The 21,454-nt window shown below is 40.3% G+C and overlaps 1 protein-coding gene across 2 annotated transcripts in view; it reads right to left on the bottom strand.

Annotated features, from left to right (window-relative positions):
• Positions 1–21,454, bottom strand: part of GRM7 (glutamate metabotropic receptor 7) — an 805,916-nt gene that overhangs the window by 103,394 nt on the left and 681,068 nt on the right. For both annotated transcript variants that reach the window (XM_061195559.1, XM_061195560.1), the window contains exon 8: positions 17,385–18,320. In XM_061195559.1, coding sequence (XP_061051542.1) covers positions 17,385–18,320 — 936 coding nt within the window. The remainder of the gene's footprint in view (positions 1–17,384; positions 18,321–21,454) is intronic.

Here is a 21,454-nt window from a genome sequence, read left to right as displayed (position 1 = left end):
ATGGGAAGCCACTGGAGAAGTTTTCTTTTAAAAAGGAGGGATAAGATCCCCTGTTGGTGGGGTCTCTGGGCCTAGCATGTTACACGCACTTAAAAATGGATTGCTAAATAGCAGAGACCATTCTAAAAGAAAAGGAAACTGTTTTAAAATCCTCTCTCCTAGAATATCGAGCTCAGAGGTAGTAGGCACTGGAGGGGAAATAAAGATGGTGCCATTATGGGGAAAAAAACCTTTCATATTTGCTGTTTCCGTACATCTACTAACCTGTTTTTTTCAGACCTGTGCAATGGGAGGCATTGGATCACAAAACTGACTGTTGGTTATAAGCCAAGCAATCAACTGGAGCATACAGCTGAATGGAATGCACAGACACGTTAGAGAGACGATTTTCAATTTTAGGTACCTGAGGACACGTTACAGACATTGATGCTTCTGTATCAGGCAGACCGACTGCCAGCATCACCACTAAGAAATCATTTCCTTACATTTTCTTTCTGTAACAGCTGTAGTGGGAAACTGGATTTCTATGACAAAATGAAACGATAGTCCCTTCCATTTCCCAGAGCTTTTTATTGGGATTGAAAACTTAACGAGCTTGCTTACAAATCATCCGCACAGCTCTTAACCCCGGAATCAGATGGTGAAGTCTCCTTCTCTTACGTAGGTCTTCCTAGAGTGTTCAGTTCAACTCCTGTGTCAGCAGTTTGCCTCTGTTTGTTGTTTATAAGCTTTTGTGCCATATTTTCAACAGTGGAAAATCTGAAGATTTTGAGCCCACTTCCCACTACAATATAACTGGGTAATGTCCCAATTTCAAAACTATTACAAAAATGCCAAAGTCCTATACACTTATCTCTACCCCCGTCCACCCAGCAAGGATTCTGGGAAAAGAGGATTAAAAATTAAATTAAATTTCACTACACAAATGAAAACACTTGGGTGGTTCCTTGCCTCTAGTTAAATTTCTTAAAATAGAATTGCACAACGTACTTCTAGATCTCAAGATCTGGAACATTAAACAAGGAGATAATGACCTGATTACTGGGTTAAAACTAAGCACCTCATTCATCTGGCACGTGATCCAGCACCAGGCAGCAGCCCTCACCACATCTACAGGGTAATCTGGCCATGGTGTCCCAACCTAGTCACTTTGAAAGGGCACTGGGAAGGTTACTGGAGAAACACAATGGAACTGGTCGAATTAGAAGACAGATTTAGCCAGCGTACATATCCGGTCTTGGATGCTAAAACCCGATCACCACAAACTGATCTGGGGCTTTGGGTCTGTTAGTCAGAATCTCCCAGGTGTGAAAAACTGACTCCTTATATATAAATCAAGCCTCTCTGAAAACAGTTTTAGCTTCTTGGAAGTGAGAAATCAGAAAAGTAAGATCACTGCTTCAAAGTTCAGAGTGAAGATTGGAGAGCCTGTGATACAGGAAAGAAAATAGGACTTTTTGTTTCATCATTTAATTGTCTACCAATGGATTTTTACTGATGGCCCAGTGTGCCTGAGGTTCCTCCTTCATGTATATAAAGACTTTTGAAACCTCAAGGAATTGCTAATTGAGTGGCACGGGCGTGTCCTTTAAATTCCTTGCCATACTGTGCTCTCAGCCTTGCCCTACAATTGCTCCGTTGACTACGTGTGGCCCCCTCTCTTCTCAGATACCCTTATGTGCCTGAGATGTGAATGGGCAAATGTCACTTTTATTCAATCAGAGTTCAGAAATTCCACATGAGCCCTCCTCCAAGTCTGTAATTGGATTATCATTTATTTGAGACCATTCCCTTCCTGATGCACTGACTTCCCAATGGCTTTATGTCCCAACCCAGGCAGACCTGGAGAGTCAACTGTAGTGCTGAGTGGGGGTAGAGGGCTACCAAAGGCACAGGCTAACAAGCTGGGCTCTCAGAGGATGGGAACTCTATAGCAGACAACATGCACCCTGATTCTCAAGACAAAGGGCCAATCAGCTGAGGACAGCTTTATTCATTAGGAACTGCTTCCGGTTCAAAAGCCCCCATCACCTTTGGAAAAAGAGGGAATGGTGGCAACACAGTGAGAATACCCAAAGCACGGGGAAATGCGTATAGACAGTATTTCTACTATACAGATACTCTTCAAAACAAACTCTTACTAATACCCATAATATATATCAACTACTGAATACTATCGGTTGCAGTTTCACCTGCAGGTCCCTCCCTCTCTTTACCTGGGGAGGGAGAGTGTAGATTGGAGGCAGTGTATCAAAGTCTCCTCCCCACCAACCATCCTACGAGACAAGGGAGTGAGCAGAATTGGAATTCCCAAGTCCATCTAACGTTCTTTGGTGTGGGAGGTTTGCTGGCCCCTTCACCAAAAGGGAAGAGAAGGAAAGTACAGCTGGCTACCAGTTCTGATCCAAGTTTTTCATCCAACAGACTGTTTTCACTCTTCCTCACCCCTCAGGTTGCATACTGTCATGGATCTAAAAGTCTGGTTATAGGAAAAACCCATTTAAATCATTACTGGTAACCACTGTCTGTCTGCCCAGGACAGAACTTCACATATTAACTGTAAAATGTTCTGCACCCAGTTCCAACATATGGGACTTCTTTTCCCCCAGTAGTCTGACACTTGCCGGATATCCTACACATCAACTCAGTTCTGATACTATGGAAGATAGCATCATATTCTAGGTTAAGGGCTCGGTCCCATGAGACTGCACCCCCGACTGCACTTCACATGCCAACTGCTTGTCCCGGTTGTCACCCGTGCTTCTGACCTACTGGCTATAGACTGGAGGTCCCAGCAGCCCCCTCCTTGGGTTGGATTATTTTGCTGGAGTGGCTCACAGAACTCAGGAACATTAACTAATTAGACGACTGTTGTTTTGTTTTGTTTTGTTTTTATAAAACAATATAAATCAGGAATGGCCAGAGGGAAGATCTGTATACGTCACAGGTATGGCGAAAGGGTATGGAAAATGCTCTTGAAGCACGCCGCTCTCCCCAATTCTCCAAGTGTTCACCAACCCAGAAGTTCTCCAAACCCCATCCTTTTGGGATTTTATGGAGGCTGCATTAATTAGGCACGAATGATTAAATCATTGGTCAATGCTGATTGACCCAGAGGTCAGGGGTGGAAATGGAAGTTGTAACTCTAATCACATGCCTGGCTCCTGGCAACCTCTCCCGGAGGCCCATAAGGTACTTCATTAACATAACAAAAGACATCTTTACAGCTCTCCTAGCTTAGGAAATCCCAAGGGTTTTAGTAGCTCCATGCCAGAAATGGAATGAAGATCAGATATATATTTCTTATTATAAATCACAATATTACAACTACCATGCAAACCATTACTCATAAGCCATGAGTAATCTTTCTAAAACATAAATCCAACAGCATCACACCCCTGCCCTAAAACTCACTGAAGCTCACTCCCCACTTCCTGAAAAAACAAGGTCAAGCATACAGGATCCTCTAAAATTTCACCTCTACCTACCTCTCCAGAGTTAGCTCTTGCTTTCCCTCTACGCCACACTACAGCCTCTACTTACAGTTTCCCCAAATGCATGACTATTATTTCACCTTCTGTTCACCCTCCTGCCTTGACTTAAACAGAAATTTTTGCTAAGGGGAGCCTAGGATGGAAGGTTATGGTTCTCCTTTATTGAGCATTTACCATTTGCCAGAGAATGTGTGAGGTGCTCTCTATACTCTCATTTATACAATTCTAGTTTTATTTCCAATGCAATTTCTTGTGTCAGCACTGTGCAAATAGGCCAATAGGTATAAGAACACTTAATTTTTTTTTTTTTTTTTTGCTGCATTGGGTCTTTGTTGCTGCGTGCGGGCTTTCTCTAGTTACGGCGAGCGGGGGATACTCTTCGTTGCGGTGCGCCGGCTTCTCACTGCGGTGGCTTCTCTTGTTGCGGAGCATGGGCTCTAGGCACATGGGCTCAGCAGTTGTGGCTCGCGGGCTCTAGAGCGCAGGGTCAGTAGCTGTGGCGCACGGGCTTCGTTGTTCCGCGGCATGTGGGATCTTCCCGGATCAGGGCTCAAACCCGTGTCCCCTGCATTGGCAGGCGGATTCTTAACCACTGCGCCACCAGGGAAGTCCCAGAACACTTAATTATTAAGTTTCAAGAAAAAGGAGGAAGACGAGAAGGGTTTCTGTGCAAAGCAATTTTTAAAGGCTTTATTGATGTATAATTGATGCATAATAAACTGCACACATTTGAAGTGTGCAATTTGATGAGCTCTGACATATATACACACACATGCTTGAAACCATCACCATAATCAAGAAAGTGAACACGTACATCACCCTCCAAATTTCCTTGTGCTCCTTTGTCATTCTGCAGCACCACCCCCAGCCTACAACTGATCTGCTTTCTGTTACTATAGATTAATTTGGATATTAAAAAGAATTCAATATAAATGGAATCATACCTATACACTCTTTTTTGATCTGCATTCTTTCACTCAGAGTAATTACTTAGGATTTATCCGTGCTGTTGGACGTATCAATACTCTGATGCTTTTTACTGCACAGTAGTATTCCATTTTATGAAGAGACTGTAATTTGCATATCCATTCACCTATTGATGGGCACTTGGATTGTTTCCAGTTTTGGACTATTAAAAATAAATCTACAGGGCTTCCCTGGTGGCACAGTGGTTAAGAATCCGCCTGCCAATGCAGGGGACACGGGTTCGAGCCCTGGTCCGGGAAGATCCCACGTGCCGCAGAGCAACGAAGCCTGTGCACCACAGCTACTGAGCCCACATGCCACAACTACTGAAGCCTGTGTGCTTAGAGCCTGTGCTCCGCAGCAAGAGAAGCCACTGCAATGAGAAGCCCACGCACCGCAACGAGGAGTAGCCACAACTAGAGAGAGCCTGCACACAGCCAAAAATAAAAATAAATAAATTAAAAAATAATAATAAAATAAATATTTTTACAAAAATAATAAATAAATCTACAAAAAAATTGACGTGCAAGTCTGTGTATGGACATATTCTTTCATATCTCACGGGTAAAGACAGAGGACAAATGGCTAGAGTAGTACGGTAGGTGCACGCTTTTCATTTTAAGAACCTGCCAAACTGTTTTCCAAAGTGACTATACTATCTTTGACACTTCCACCAGCAGAGTATGAGAGTACCCACTGTCCCATATCCTCACCAGTACCTGGTATCATCAGTCTTTTAAATGTTGTGCTAAACAAGTTAGAGAACTCATTCGCTCTTAAACAAACATAGAAGAAGGAATAATTATACCCATTGTGCAGATGAAAAACCCTAGGACCAAAAAGGTTAAATGACACACCCAAAATGTGCAAATTCCAAAAGGTGATTAGATTCAGAGCACCATAAGATGAGGGGGTAGGGAGGAATGGTCTTCTAGGACTAGAGGGCAACCGGGACCTGAAAGAAATGCTAGTGAGACCAGTACGTATTATGAACTACAGTACAGGGATCTCCAGCCCCCAAGGCTGGATTTGGCAATCCTCTGACTGCTCATCAGTAAACTATGTTTCATTACGATTTCCTGCGCTTTGAGAAGAGTTGTTTGTGAAAATGATGGGTGGTCTCTGATGGTCTTAGAAATGCCGAAGAACAGAGATTTGTCTCATTATCCTGATACCAGTTATAAAGGTGAGGTCTGGGTCCTGGTGACTCGGTCTTTTGGTGGCTGACGTCTCAAAATGAAGACATCTAATGGGAAAACTGGGCTCCAGGGAGCACACTATGGGGGGCAGATTCAGCACTCTTGTTAAGTCTTCGTTTTAGCAGAAATATTTTTCTTGAGTACCTCTCTGTTCAAACCTTGAATGGTTGGGGCCTTGAATGGTTTTAATGTAGTAAGTTATTTCCTTATTAGTTCTAGCTCAATTCAGTTTTACACAGGCTCTTGGGTTTTACCCGTTGAACTACCTTTTCTGGCTAAAGGAAAGGACTGAGATGGTGAAGGCTCCAATTATCCTAGGTGACAGCACTTGAAATTAGCTGATGCATCATGAAGGGAGCAAAGAGGACTGTCCTATTCCAAGCCATTGGCTAATACCAGATGTGCAAACAGCTGGCTTCAGAGGGCTGTTTGGAGAGAAGCTCAGCTATCACCAAGGTCACAGCAGGAAGCAGAAAAGAGATGGTTTCACAAGATTTTGATAAAAATTTGAACAGACAAAATTAAATAGCAGAAGTAATGCCTCAACCACCAGTATGCATGCCCATCACAGCATGGGTGAACAAATGGCCTCAGCATCACCTATGCCCTGGGACGTTTCTCTCCACTGTGTTTAGATGCAAGGTGAAGGTCTTAGTAAGCATTCCAGAAGGGAAAAGAAGAATTTTTATTTTAAAAAATGTTTATGTATGTGTGTGTACTTATACGTCTAGAGGTAGATCCATCAGACTGTTGACGATGACTGTCTCTAGAGGATGGGATAACAGGAGTCCTTTCTTTCCTCACTTAGTTGCCGTTTGAAAAAAGATTAAATAGTGGGCAACGTTACTTGCAAAATCCACGAAACAGAAAAGAAAATCCGTATCTCTGATTTCAGCAATAAAGCAGAGTCACACAAAAAGGAAGATAAGACATAGCCTGTTTGTGTATTCTTTTAATGTTCAAAACGTTCAAAACAGCTTTCAGACCTGCTTTATCTTTTCTAGTCCTTCAGGCTTTCTTCGAGGCAATGCCATCCTTTGATCCATCGACGACAATAGCTACTTAACTAGTTCTCTAGTTGCTTCACCTTGGCTCATCCTCCATCCTCAAGTACTATCCCTGGGATTCACTTTCCAAGATATCCTATGCTCATATTCCTCCCACACTTGGAAACTTTTGTTGGATCTCCATAGCTTCAAAGAGAAAGTCCAAACACAGCTACTCTTCCACTGCATCGTTAGCTCTGTTATCTCTGAGTCCAGGCCCCCAAAACCGGAGAGGGGGCGGGACTGCACCACAGGGAAGACCACGCATAATTCAACATATGCATAAGGGGATGATTCATCCTAAGAAAGAACAGTGGGTGTTTCGGCTTACACGCTCTAGTATTTAAAATTAACTCGGCCCACCCCTTAGGAAAGAGGTGATTCTTGCCAAAAATTTGATTTGGGAATGAAACGTGGGGTTCACGTTGTTTCAAAATTTGCCCACAGAATGAGGTTTTCTTAAAAACCTCTCAGGTTTGCAAGAGTCAAAATCACCTAAGCACAATGTCGTCTCCTCAGTCCACATACTGTATGTTGAAAACAGCATCCCCCTACTTTTTCACATGTGATAGAATTTCTTAATGGATTGTCTTAGCACTTCCTCTGCCTGTTCACTTCCAGTCGCTTGTTGCATCTTCCATGAAGCTTAAGTGGAGGTCCCTTTCTCTGTGTGTCCATCCTGCGTTCTTTGTGTGAGGAGTGTAGCTTATCTCACACCAGGTGATATTTCTTTGAAGGCCTGTGTGGACCACTAGCTTTCAGTTCCTGTCTGACAAGGATGGTGCCTTCTTTACATCTACATCACAGCCCTTCCCAGAGCCCTAGGGGCACAGTAGGTGTTGCACAATTGTTAGTTCAATTGCTGAAAGACCAGGAGAAAATTTTAATCAAATCAAATAGTGCAGAAGCATTAACCAATATATTACTTCCAAAGAGAACTAGGTCTTTTCCTTCCTGTACATCTTTGGGCAATTAAAAAAAAAAAAAAAAGTGTGATCAGAGACAAAATAAAGCCTAATTCAAACACACCCCATTTCTCTGACTATTCTTTACCTTTAAGCAGATTAATCTTAACTAAAGCTGTTCAAGGACTTCAGTACAGTGACAACAAACAGCTGCATGGGAAGAGATACCAAGGGTCATTCATTGAAACCCAACACTACATCAGAAATGGCACGTGGATTTCAAATTCCTTTCAGTTCTGATTTACTGGTAGTGGTTGCCGAGAAAGACTATGATGATAAAGATTTCAAGACCACACCGGGGTTCAGGGGAAGCTTGCCATTAGTCGTTAGCGATGTCTGCCTCAGGCATGGATTAGGGAATGTTTCCCTCCCTGCCAAATATTTCTGATCCTTAATATTAGTCCTAGGCTGGTTTTGCTTTGTGTTTAGATTCTGGGGAGCTACTGCTATAACTGGAAGATCAAAAGATCTTGGCATATAGTCCCAGTCCTTCAAGAAATACTCCGGGGGAACACCTGCCTGCCTCTTGCTATCTCTGGTTCCAGGGCCAGTGCCTTGGTTCTGGCTTTTCAGGTCTCTGGTCCAAACTTTGAAGTTGACACTTTAGTCAGACCTTTTGACTCTAGACTTTGTCTTTGAACATAGATAGTATCCTTCTGATCTCTTGGTTTCTTGTGGATCTCCCAGTTGTTTGGGATGAGAATGAATTTATCCCCAAGGTCTCTTAAATTAGAAATCAGGAAATATTGAGAGAATGTCTTTTGTGGATTAGAAAGGAAATATTTAGGCAGTTTTAAGAAGCATCCTTGGTTTCCACTGGTGTTTTGCCAGCATGCTTGTTTAAAAAATCTAGAGCTTTATGCCCATCCTAGCCCTACTGAGCCAGCTGGGGTGGGTGGACATGCGATATTTTTTAAAACAAATATCTCCGGGGATTACCACAGACACAATTCTGAACCACTGAGTTAAAAACGCTGAGCTGGTGCAGAGATTGCCAACAATGGCCCTAATTCTGTCATTTAGTGGAATACGCTTCAGTGAAAACCAAAGAATCCTGTTATTTAAGTATTGAAATCCACCCTGGTTCTGTTCTGATATGTGCACAAGAGAGGTCTGTGGGTCATATTACAGAAAACATAACTCTTTTCCTTGAAGACTTTTCTTCCTTCAAGACTTCAAGACTCTTTTTCCAGCATTTTTCAGAAATGCTGACCAGAAAATGCCTCAATTCTTTTCTTCCTCCTCTTCTCACCAACCCATCCCCCGCCCCATCCAAGCAAACACATGTGCACAGAAGGAAAGACCTTTGAGACCCTCTGATCCTTTCCCTTTTATACAAAGGTCTACTTTGCCTTTGTAGAAATGGTACAAAGCTTGTCTCCCTGTCCATGTGTAAGAAATGATATATTGGCTTACCCAGAAAGTCCTCCAGACAACAACAGGCTAAAAACAACTGAATAAACATAGCATCTATAGGGATTCCCAGATTTGAGCAGCATAACCTGTATCCTCCCTACCTGGCTGCATGAAAAACTCTTTGTAAAGATACACCCACGAGTCAAGCCTTTGTTTTCCATGAAAACAATCCAGTCGTCCAACAGATTGTGCCAGTATATAGCAATAGGATATTATAGCACTTCACCAGACAAGCAAGCTCTTGCCGTGCTGTCATTCTACCATTTGCGGTGTCTCCTTGAATCATTTCGGTCACATAAATATAATTCCTAAGATAAGGAATCGTTATCTTATGCCTAGAGTTTCCCTCTTCCATCCCTGGCCATATCCAAGATCCTCATTCCAGAAGTCACAGGGTTAGCAATGATAAAACAAGATAATAGTAATATCCTCTTGCATCCTCCGTAAAAAAAGCAAAAATAAACTTCATGAGGGTTGATGTTTTGCAAGACAATAAGGAACATTTCTCATACCTTATGCTGTGTTAATGAACTCAACTGATGAGAAATTTCACAAAGAAATACTCATATAATCAAAACAAATTCAATATCCTGAAACAGTAAATAGACATTACTGAACTCACTGCTTAATTTTTCTTTTTCTGTGTGTCTTGTAACAATGGAATTCTTCCACTTGAAACACTTCGACTCTTAAATCTAAACAAAAATGGAAGGGTGATGATTTTGTATGTATTAGGTTGGCAATAATGCCTTTTGCTATGATATCTTTTTGCATTTTGCAATTTGCTGCCTTCCACAATTTAAATTCCATGGTTTCACCAGTCCCTCTCATCAGGAAACTTACACAAGCCTCTTAGATAGCCTCATCCACCAGAGGGCAGACAGCAGAAGCAAGAAGAACTATAATCCTGCAGCCTGTGGAACAAAAACCACATTCACAGAAAGATAGACAAGATGAAAAGGCAGAGGGCTATGTACCAGATGAAGGAACAAGATAAAACCCAAGAAAAACAACTAAATGAAGTGGAGAGAGGCAACCTTCCAGAAAAAGAATTCAGAATAATGATAGTGAAGATGATCCAGGACCTCGGAAAAACAATGGAGGCAAAGATGGAGAAGATGCAAGAAATGTTTAACAAAGACCTAGAAGAATTAAAGAACAAACAGAGATGAACAATACAATAACTGAAATGAAAACTACACTAGAAGGAATCAATAGCAGAATAACTGAGGCAGAAGAACGGATAAGTGACCTGGAAGACAGAATGGTGGAATTCACTGCTGCGGAACAGAATAAAGAAAAAAGAATGAAAAGAAATGAAGACAGCCTAAGAGACCGCTGGGACAACATTAAAGACAACAACATTCGCATTATAGGGGTCCCAGAAGGAGAAGAGAGAGAGAAAGGACCAGAGAAAATATTTGAAGAGATTATAGTCAAAAACTTCCCTAACATGGGAAAGGAAATAGCCACCCAAGTCCAGGAAGCACAGTGAGTCCCATACAGGATAAACCCAAGGAGAAACACACCAAGACACATAGTAATCAAATTGGCAAAAATTAAAGACAAAGAAAAATTCTCGAAAGCAGCAAGGGAAAAACGACAAATAACATACAAGGGAACTCCCATAAGGTTAACAGCTGATTTCTCAGCAGAAACTCTACAAGCCAGAAGGGAGTGGCATGATATACTTAAAGTGATGAAAGGGAAGAACCTACAACCAAGATTACTCTACCTGGCAAGGATCTCATTCAGATTTGATGGAGAAATCAAAAGCTTTACAGACAAGTGAAAGCTAAGAGAATTCAGAACCACCAAACCAGCTCTACAACAAATGCTAAAGGAACTTCTCTAAGTGGGAAACACAAGAGAAGAAAAGGACCTACAAAAACAAACCCAAAACAATTAAGAAAATGGTCATAGGAACATACATATTGATAATTACCTTAAACGTGAATGGATTAAATGCTCCAACCAAAAGACACAGGCTTGCTGAATGGATACAAAAACAAGACCCATGTATATGCTGTCTACAAGAGACCCACTTCAGACCTAGGGACACATACAGACTGAAAGTGAGGGGATGGAAAAAGATATTCCATGCAAATGGAAATCAAAAGAAAGCTGGAGTAGCTATACTCAGATCAGATAAAATAGACTTTAAAATAAAGAATGTTACAAGAGACAAGGAAGGACACTACCTAATGATCAAGGGATCAATCCAAGAAGAAGATATAACAATTATAAATATATATGCACCCAACATAGGAGCACCTCAATACATAAGGCAACTGCTAACAGCTATAAAAGAGGAAATCAACAGTAACACAGTCATATTGGGGGACTTTAACACCTCACTTACACCAATGGACAGATCATCCAAAATGAAAATAAATAAGGAAACAGAAGCTTTAAATGACACAATAGACCAGATAGATTTAATTGATATTTATAGGACATTCCATTCAAAAACAGCAGATTACACTTTCTTCGCAAGTGCGCATGGAACATTCTCCAGGACAGATCACATCTTGGGTCACAAATCAAGCCTCAGTAAATTTAAGAAAAATGAAATCATATCAAGCATCTTTTCTGACCACAACGCTATGAGATTAGAAATGAATTACAGGGAAAAAAAGGAAAAAACACAAACACATGGAGGCTAAACAATACGTTACTAAATAACCAAGAGATCACTGAAGAAATCAAAGAGGAAATCAAAAAATACCTAGAGACAAATGACAATGAAAACACGATGATCCAAAACCTATGGGATGCAGCAAAAGCAGTTCTAAGAGGGAAGTTTATAGCTATACAAGCCTACCTCAAGAAACAAGAAAAATCTCAAATAAACAATCTAACGTTACACCTAAAGGAACTAGAGAAAGAAGAACAAACAAAACCCAAAGTTAGCAGAAGGAGAGAAATCATAAAGATCAGAGCAGAAATAAATGAAATAGAAACAAAGAAAACAGTAGCAAAGATCAATAAAACTAAAAGCTGGTTCTTTGAGAAGATAAACAAAATTGATAAACCATTAGCCAGACTCATGAAGAAAAAGAGGGAGAGGAACTCAAATCAATAAAATTAGAAATGAAAAAGGAGAAGTTACAACAGACACCACAGAAATACAAAGCATCCTAAGAGACTACTACAACAACTTTATGCCAATAAAATGGACAACCTGGAAGAAATGGACAAATTCTTAGAAAGGTATAACCTTCCAAGACTGAACCAGGAAGAAATAGAAAATATGAACAGACCAATCACAGGTAATGAAATTGAAACTGTGATTAAACATCTTCCAACAAACAAACGTCCAGGACCAGATGGCTTCACAGGTGAATTCTATCAAACATTTAGAGAAGAGCTAATACCCATCCTTCTCAAACTCTTCCAAAAATTTGCAGAGGAAGGAACACTCCCAAACTCATTCTATGAGTCCACCATCACCCTGATACCAAAACCAGACAAAGATACTACAAAAAAAGAAAATTGCAGACCAATATCACTCATGAATATAGATGCAAAAATCCTCAACAGAATACTAGCAAACAGAATCCAACAACACATTAAAAGGATCATACACCACGATCAAGTGGGATTTACCCCAGGGATGCAAGGATTCTTCAATATACACAAATCAATGAATATGATACACCATATTAACAAATTGAAGAATAAAAACCATATGATCATCTCAATAGATGCAGAAAAAGCTTTTGACAAAGTTCAACACCCATTTATGATAAAAACTCTCCAGAAAGTGGGCAAAGAGGGAACCTACCTCAACATAATAAAGGCCATATATGACAAACCCACAGCCAACAAACATCATTCTCAATGGTGAAAAACTGAAAGCATTTCCTCTAAGATCAGGATCAAGACAAGGAGGTCCACTCTCACCACTATTATTCAACATAGTTTTGGAAGTCCTAGCCACGGCAATCAGAGAAGAAAAAGAAATAAAAGGAATACAAATTAGAAAAGAAGAAGTAAAACTGTCATTGTTTGCAGATGACATACTATACATAGAGAACCCTAAAGATGCCACCAGAAAACTACTAGAGCTAATCAATGAATTTGGTAAAGTTGCAGGATTCAAAATTAATGCACAGAAATCTCTTGCATTCCTATACACTAATGATGAAAAATATGAAAGAGAAATTAAGAAAACACTCCCATTTACCACTGCAACAAAAAGAATAAAATACCTAGGAATAAACCTACCTAGGGAGACAAAAGACCTGTATGCAGAAAACTATAAGACACTGATGAAAGAAATTAAAGATGATACCAACAGATGGAGAGATATACCATGTTCTTGGACTGGAAGAATCAACATTGTGAAAATGACTATACTACCCAAAGCAAGCTACAGATTCAATGCAATCCCTATCAAATTACCAATGGCATTTTTTACAAAACTAGAACAAAAAATCTTAAAATTTGTATGGAGACACAGAAGACCCCGAATAGCCAAAGCAGTCTTGAGGGAAAAAAACGGAGCTGGAGGAATCAGACTCCCTGACTTCAGACTATACTACAGAGCTACAGTAATCAAGACAATATGGTACTGGCACAAAAACAGAAACATAGATCAATGGAACAAGATAGAAAGCCCAGAGATAAACCCACACACCTATGGTCAACTAATCTATCATGAAGGAGGCAAGGATATACAATGGAGAAAAGACAGTCTCTTCAATAAGTGGTGCTGGGAAAACTGGACAGCTACATGTAAAAGAATGAAATTAGAACACTCCCTAACACCATACACAAAAATAAACTCAAAATGGATTCGAGACCTAAATGTAAGACCGGACACTATAAAACTCTTAGAGGAAAACATAGGAAGAACACTCTTTGACATAAATCACAGCAAGATCTTTTTTGATCCACCTCCTAGAGTAATGGAAGTAAAAACAAAAATAAACAAATGGGACCTAATGAAACTTCAAAGCTTTTGCACAGCAAAGGAAACCATAAACAAGACGAAAGGACAACCCTCAGAATGGGAGAAAATATTTGCGAACAAGTCAACGGACAAAGGATTAATCTCCAAAATATATAAACAGCTCATGCAGCTCAATATTAAAGAAACAAACAACCCAATCCAACAATGGGCAGGAGACCTAAATAGACATTTCTCCAAAGAAGACATACAGATGGCCAAGAAACACATGAAAAGCTGCTCAACATCACTAATTATTAGAGAAATGCAAATCAAAACTACAATGAGGTATCACCTCACACCAGTTAGAATGGGCATCATCAGAAAATCTACAAACAACAAATGCTGGAGAGGGTGTGGAGAAAAGGGGAAACTCTTGCACTGTTGGTGGGAATGTAAATTGATACAGCCACTATGGAGAACAGTATGGAGGTTCCTTAAAAAACTAAAAATAGAATTACCATATGATCCAGCAATCCTACTACTGGGCATATACCCAGAGAAAACCATAATTCAAAAAGACACATGCACCCCAATGTTCATTGCAGCACTATTTACAATAGCCAGGTCATGGAAGCAACCTAAATGCCCTTCGACAGACGAATGGGTAAAGAAGTTGTGGTACATATATACAATGGAATATTAGCCGTAAAAAGGAATGAAACTGGGTCATTTGTTGAGACGTGGATGGATCTAGAGACTGTCATACAGAGTGAAGTAAGTCAGAAAGAGAAAAACAAATATCGTATATTAAAACATGTATGTGGAACCTAGAAAAATGGTACAGATGAACCGGTTTGCAGGGCAGAAGTTGAGACACAGATGTAGAGAACAAAGGTATGGACACCAAGGGGGGAAAGCGGCGGTGGGGTGGGGATGGTGGTGTGATGAATTGGGCGATTGGGATTGATAAGTATACACTGATGTGTATAAAACTGATGACAAATAAGAAAAAAAAAAAAAAGAAGGAAAATAAAAAGTAAAAAAAATAAAAAAAATAAATTCCATGGTTTCATGTACTCTAGCCATATGCCTAGCATGAAGGCATGCGCATTTTCATGCAAAATTCACTGTTCCCAGTTGGCAATTTGGTACCTCTAATTGTGTCAAACAACTATGTTAAACATCATAATTCACTGAGAGTATACAAAGAGAAATATGTGCCGTCTATATTCTGGTATACAAAGCACACTGCTTGAAGACAGCTTAATTTTTCCTGTAGTCCGGTTCTACCAATGCAATGTTTTCTAGAACAACCAGAATCAGTGAATCCAGTTCCTGAAAACTTGTATCCTCCTCAGGTTTCTAAATGAGTAAATTATACCCCTGATCTTAACTGACAAGATTCAGAGTCATGACTAGAAATGGCTAGAAATGACAAATGAAATGGTAGAGACCTATAATGCCAAATATGCATTACAACAAGGCTCATCTATAGAACAACTGCAATGATCCCTGCCTTTTATATTCCTCAAGCACAAATTTACAAGAAAAAGCTCTACTATTTTTATCCTGTTGCATGGGAAATTGTGTTTAATAACAGAATAATGATTATCTTGATAGGCTTTGATGATGCACATCAGACCCCTCAAAAATGTCCATGATTATCAACGTACTGTCATACATTGCATTTCACTACCCTATCTCGTATTTTACTATTCCCTTGGCCCAGGGATAAAGCAATGAAATGAAATTCAAGTTGGTTTCACAGATAGTAAACATGCATTATGAATTTGAAACATACTTCTGGACACATACTTTGCTCACTGAGCATATGTTCAAGAAGAACTTCCTCTAAGAACTTCCTTTTATGACTAAAACCGTAATCTGGAACCATTCACTGTCCTTGGTTTTAGAATTCTATGTGCTTTCATAAGATATTTGCCTTTTTCATTTTAAACACAGTCCAATCTTATAGCTGCTGAATCAAACCGTTTAGGTAAAAGACATCTTTTCAGTTGGAAAACGAGCCAAAGTCCATTAATCCTTTCTATGATTATAAGCAACCAGATTCACCTAATTCCCAGAAGCAGAGATTTGTAAATTGGTAGACATTTCTACTTCAATCCTTGTTCTCCCCACTTAGGGTGCTAAGTCCTTGAATGTTTAAGAGACCTCCAAAGTGCCGTGGTACCAGGCTAGACGCCTGATGTGCTGACTTCTAATCAAGCTGTAACTGTGCTTTCTCTATAGAGTGTGCCAGTGAGGACTTAAGTCTCAGTTCTGGCTTCAGCTGTACCGACGTGCCAGAGCTACCTTCACTGAGTAAAGGACACCACATCTTATTAAGATCAACCTATTAGGATTGCCCAGTTTGCATATATACAAAACCATATCCAGGTGAGCACAGAGCTCAGATGTATATGACTCACGTTTAGAATCAACACGGTAGCATTGCCTGATTCGCGCACATGTCAAACCTACAGCTGCACATATATTAGTTGCATTAAGATTCAACATATTAGGACTGCCTAGCTTACAGACTCATAAAAAACATAAAACTCTATATATGGGGAGGGGGAGGTCGTGTACACTGAACATATCTAGGGTCAACATTTTAGGGCCCACTAATTTTGAAAACTTTGAACTTTTGCAGCCAGATGACACTTCCCCTGTGACATACTGGCCCTCCCATTGCTGGAGACTTGAGTCTCTGATATCGCTCTGCCTCATTTGAGGCAATTACTGTACATCTAGCTGTAGGGAGCCTATAGACTGGAATGACAACCAAAGGTCTCCTATATCCACCCATTTAGAGATACATGTAGATACAGACATATGTTGTATAGTTCACACACATGATCCAATCCACAGTGAGTGCCTACACAGCCACTAGGAAGAGAGAGAGCTGGTGATGACCATCCTTATCCTGGGAAATAATGGACTGCGGCCCTCCCCTCTTATCCCAAGGAAATACATATGAAAGAAGAGGGAGTGGGTAATGAATGAATAGGAAGGTTTAATTTAGACAGATTGGATTATGTTATACTGGATAATCTCTTGCTACATTGCATCACTCTCTAATCAGTTGACTTGAAAAGGCTACACCTCTGGTTGGTTTCCAGTGGAATGAATGTATTGGATTGGCCAAAAAGTTCATTCGGGTTTTGGGTACGATGTCACAGAAACACCCGGACGAACTTTTTGGCCAACCCAATAGCACAGCTCAAGGCAGGTTTTGCACTTCTGTAGCATTGATGCCTATTAATTCAGGATTTGTCTAGTCTTGGGAATACCATTCTGCATGTTTAAAACCTCTTGCTCTATACAATCGATTTGGCTTCAATATTTTCAAAAAGGAACACATTTTTGAAACGCATGGTGCGGTGTGCATTTTCACTTACCTTTTCCGCCGACTGAGCGGTGCCAAAAAAAATGGGAATGAAGGCAAGCCAGACTATACATGTTGTGTACATGGTGAATCCAATGGGCTTGGCTTCATTAAAATTCTCTGGGACACCCCGAGTCTTGATGGCATACACAGTACATGTGACCATGAGAAGAATGCTATATCCCAAGGAGCAGATAATCTGGAGATCCGTAATGTCACATTTGAGAACTCCCCGGGCCTGCTCAGGGTTCATTGTCTTATGTTCATCATAGTCTATGATGATGTTGGGTGGGTCAACACCAAACCAAATGAAAACACCTAGAAGCTGAACTGATATTAAACTAGAAGTGATCGCCAGCTGTGATGTTGGGCTTATGAGTCTGGGAGCTGTCACTGATTTCTTGCCCTGTTCGAATATGCGATAAATCCGATTGGTTTTTGTCAAAAGGGCTGCATAACTGATGCACATACCCAAGCCCAAGAAAACTCTCCGGAAAGAACACACTGCCACATCAGGTTTGGCTATCATCAGGAAAGTGATGATGTAGCAAAGAAAGATGCCCGTCAACAGAACATAGCTCAGTTCCCGCCCAGATGCCCGGACGATGGGAGTGTCATTGTAGCGGATGAAAGTGGCCATGACAAATATAGTGGCGATGATCCCCAACATGGCGAGGAAGACAGGGATGACGGCCCAGGGGGAGTGCCACTCCAGTTTGATGATGGGGATCTCCTGGCAGCCGGTTCGGTTTTCATTGGGTCGCTGGTCGTAGGGGCAATGCTGGCATGTCATCTCATCAAACTGGTACTGGTAGCCATCACAAGGCTCACAGGTCCAGCAGCAAGGAGTTCCCTTCTGTGTCTTCTTTCTTTGCCCAGGCTTGCATGGCAGTGTACACACTGACGGGGGGATCTCCCGGAGTCCTTTACCCCACTGCATGTCCTCTATCTGCAACAAGAAATAAGAAGGTGCAACAGGTAGATTAGTTAAGAGGAAAGAAAAAGAACAAAAACAACAAACAGTAATGAGAGCAACATGTGAGACTTGACAAGGTAAAGTAACTAACCCCCAGCTGTAGGAGCTACAACCAAGATTCACCCCCACACCGTTCCACGGTAGCATCCTCAGTCTTCAGCACTGTAGAGTGTGCCAAACACGCCGGATTGTAAGAATTCCCTGTGGCAGCTATCGGAAATACAGATTCCCTGTTCCCACCCCAGACCCCCCAGATAAGAATATCCTGAAAAGGAGCCTTTGGATCTTTATTTTCAACAAGTACTCAGAGGATTCTTAGGATTAGATAAAGTCAGAGACTACTGGCGTGCTCTCTACTGCCGTCTCCTGGGTAATAAGTGCAAATGTCCCAAATTAAGTGAAAAATCTTAAGTAACGTGAAAAGCTATATTCATTTCCCGTATTAGATGCTTTTGTTTTTTTAAATTGTTTTTAAATTATTTTGGATGATATTGCAGTGCTAACCACCTCTTCTAAAATTCTGTAGGCATCAGTGCCATTGTCATTGAGAAATTTTGAAGCAAATGAACCTATTTATCACAGAGGAGTGATAAGGTTCATTATTGAAGGTTTTAATTGTAGTTAACGAAGCATTTGATAAGAAAGTAATATGGTCTGGAAACCTTTCAAGATTAGCCATGTACCTATTTGGAGACGAAATTTAAACTAAAACACTATATCCTAGAGGAGGATGAACGTATGCTTGCTTAATTAGAATATTGGCTTTCTGGAGGGGAATTCATAATTGACAGTCTTCTGAGAAATAATGGCATTAGAAACGAAGAAGAACTTTATTACTGGGCTGATATCTCATCTTTTCCAGCACAGCATCTATTCTTCTTTTTTCCCTGATATCAGTTCCTCACTTTTTTTTTTTTTTTTTCCTATGTGCCTTCTGTGAGATGGGGTTTACACGGAAACTCCAGGGGCGGCAAGCAAGACCCAGGCTGGGCCAATTAGGATATTGTGTCATTCTCAAGCTTGAGTACACATTAGAATCACTTGGAGGGGTTTTTTTTACAACCCAGCATGCTGAACCCCACTCTCAGATTTTCTGATTCACTGGGACTAGGATGGGACCCGAGAGTATATATTTCTAACAAAATCACAGATGGTGTTGCTGGAGATTCTCTAGCCATCACACTTTGTCAACCACTGATACATTCCAACCTCCTAGCCCCAGAGACTGGGTCAGGGATGGGGTCATTACAGAATGGCACAGCATTTAACTTCACGGCTTTTACAGAGATTACGTAGGAGAAAAATCTTTGTTTCTGTTGGACTTGCAGTTTCCAGGATGTAAGGATGCTGGTGCTCATGGCTATAAAGAGAAAGTTATTTCTCAGAGGAAGAAGCCAATACAAAGGAAAGCAGAGTAGAGAACTGAAGAGAAAGATTACTGATAAGCCTGTTTAAGCTCCTGGATACGGCTCTGCCTGAAGCAGGTTTTCCCTATATTGTGTCATTATGTGACTCAGTAAACTCTGCTATGCTGAAATACTTTGAATTGCATTTCTCTTACTTGTAACCAAGGGTCCTGAAAAATATACCTACTAAATGAATAATTTTAGTATCTACGTGTTGCAAAAGATGTACTTAAAAAATACACGAATACATTCCAATGAACAAATTTGGCTGATATTCCCCATACCTAGTTAATCAAATTTTTAAGATATGTGAACAAAAATATAGGTTAGAAAGATACTGGAAAGTCTTAACTATTTTTATTGATTGATTGATTGATTGATTTGGCTGCATTGGGTCTTCGTTGCTGTGCGCAGGCTTTCTCTATGTTCGGGGAGCGGGGGCTACTCTTTGTTGTGGTGTGAGGCTCCTCATTGTGGTGGCTTCTCTTGTTGCAGAACACGGGCTCTACATGCACAGGCTTCAGTAGTTGCAGCATGCAGGCTTCAGTAGTTGTGGCACACGGGCTCAGTAGTTGTGGCTCACAGGCTTAGTTGCTCTGCAGCATGTGGGATATTCCCGGACCATGGATCAGAACCCGTGTCCCCTGAATTGGCAGGCGGATTCTTAAGCACTGCACCACGAGGGAAGTCCCTGAGCCTTTTTAAAATGCACACTTTTAAGAGATAAGGGGGGGAACTAATTTATTGCTCAGTGGAATTTGAATGCTCTGTTAAAACAGGATGCAGTGTATAGCAAGGTGTGATACTTCCATCAAAACTTGAATGAGAACTACATTCAACATCTGAATCAAATGTAGTTAATTCTGGGCGAAAGAACAGCTCAAGGATTAAACTTTGTAAAATATTATAACCTTCTAGTGATTGAATTTAAACTTTAATCAGAGACCCAAGTGTCTTTGGATGACTCCTATGAACTCATTTGCCTGAGCACAAAGCCCAAGTCAGCACTAATAAATCTAACTAGATATAAAACATAATCATTTCTTTCTCAACATCATCATTTTTGAGCCAGTAGGTCATTGTCAGCCATCCCAAAGTCATAAAATTAAGGAAATAATTTGTAATAAGAGAGAAAAAGACATGCATTAACTTTATAAACGTCCAATTCCAAGAAGTTGGAACCTAAAAAATTGCTATTATTAATACAAATGTTTCAAAATATCAAAGTAAAAGGCCCTACTCATGGTTAGTAAGAAACACTAACAAAAAAAACGTACAAATAAATATCATTAGCTAAACTTGAGATTGCCTGATTCCAGCACGAGTGGGAACTAATATGCCATATGATTAAACTTAAGCTATGGAATAGATGTAGGGCTCATACAAATATAAAAACAAATTATCATTATATGTAATATTTTATAGCCAATTTCAAATGTTGCCAGCTTGCAATCCCCCCTCACCACAAATAAAATGGTCAGCAATGCTGAACAGCTTTTTTTCTCAACTTAACCAAATGTATACAACAGCTATAACCACAAACATTACATTGACTACTTAATTTGTTTTCAATTTTCATTTAAAGTAGATCTCAACTCAATTTAATTGTATATATTAAAGCAACAAAGTTGCTTCTTGCTCCAAATGAACAGAAGTCTAATTTACTTGCTTTGCCAACAAAAATCATTATTGAAAATATAA

This window comes from Eubalaena glacialis, chromosome 7 (genome assembly GCF_028564815.1).
Source record: "Eubalaena glacialis isolate mEubGla1 chromosome 7, mEubGla1.1.hap2.+ XY, whole genome shotgun sequence".
In the NCBI taxonomy this organism is placed as follows: domain Eukaryota; kingdom Metazoa; phylum Chordata; class Mammalia; order Artiodactyla; family Balaenidae; genus Eubalaena; species Eubalaena glacialis.
This window is presented reverse-complemented; position numbering and strand designations above follow the sequence as displayed.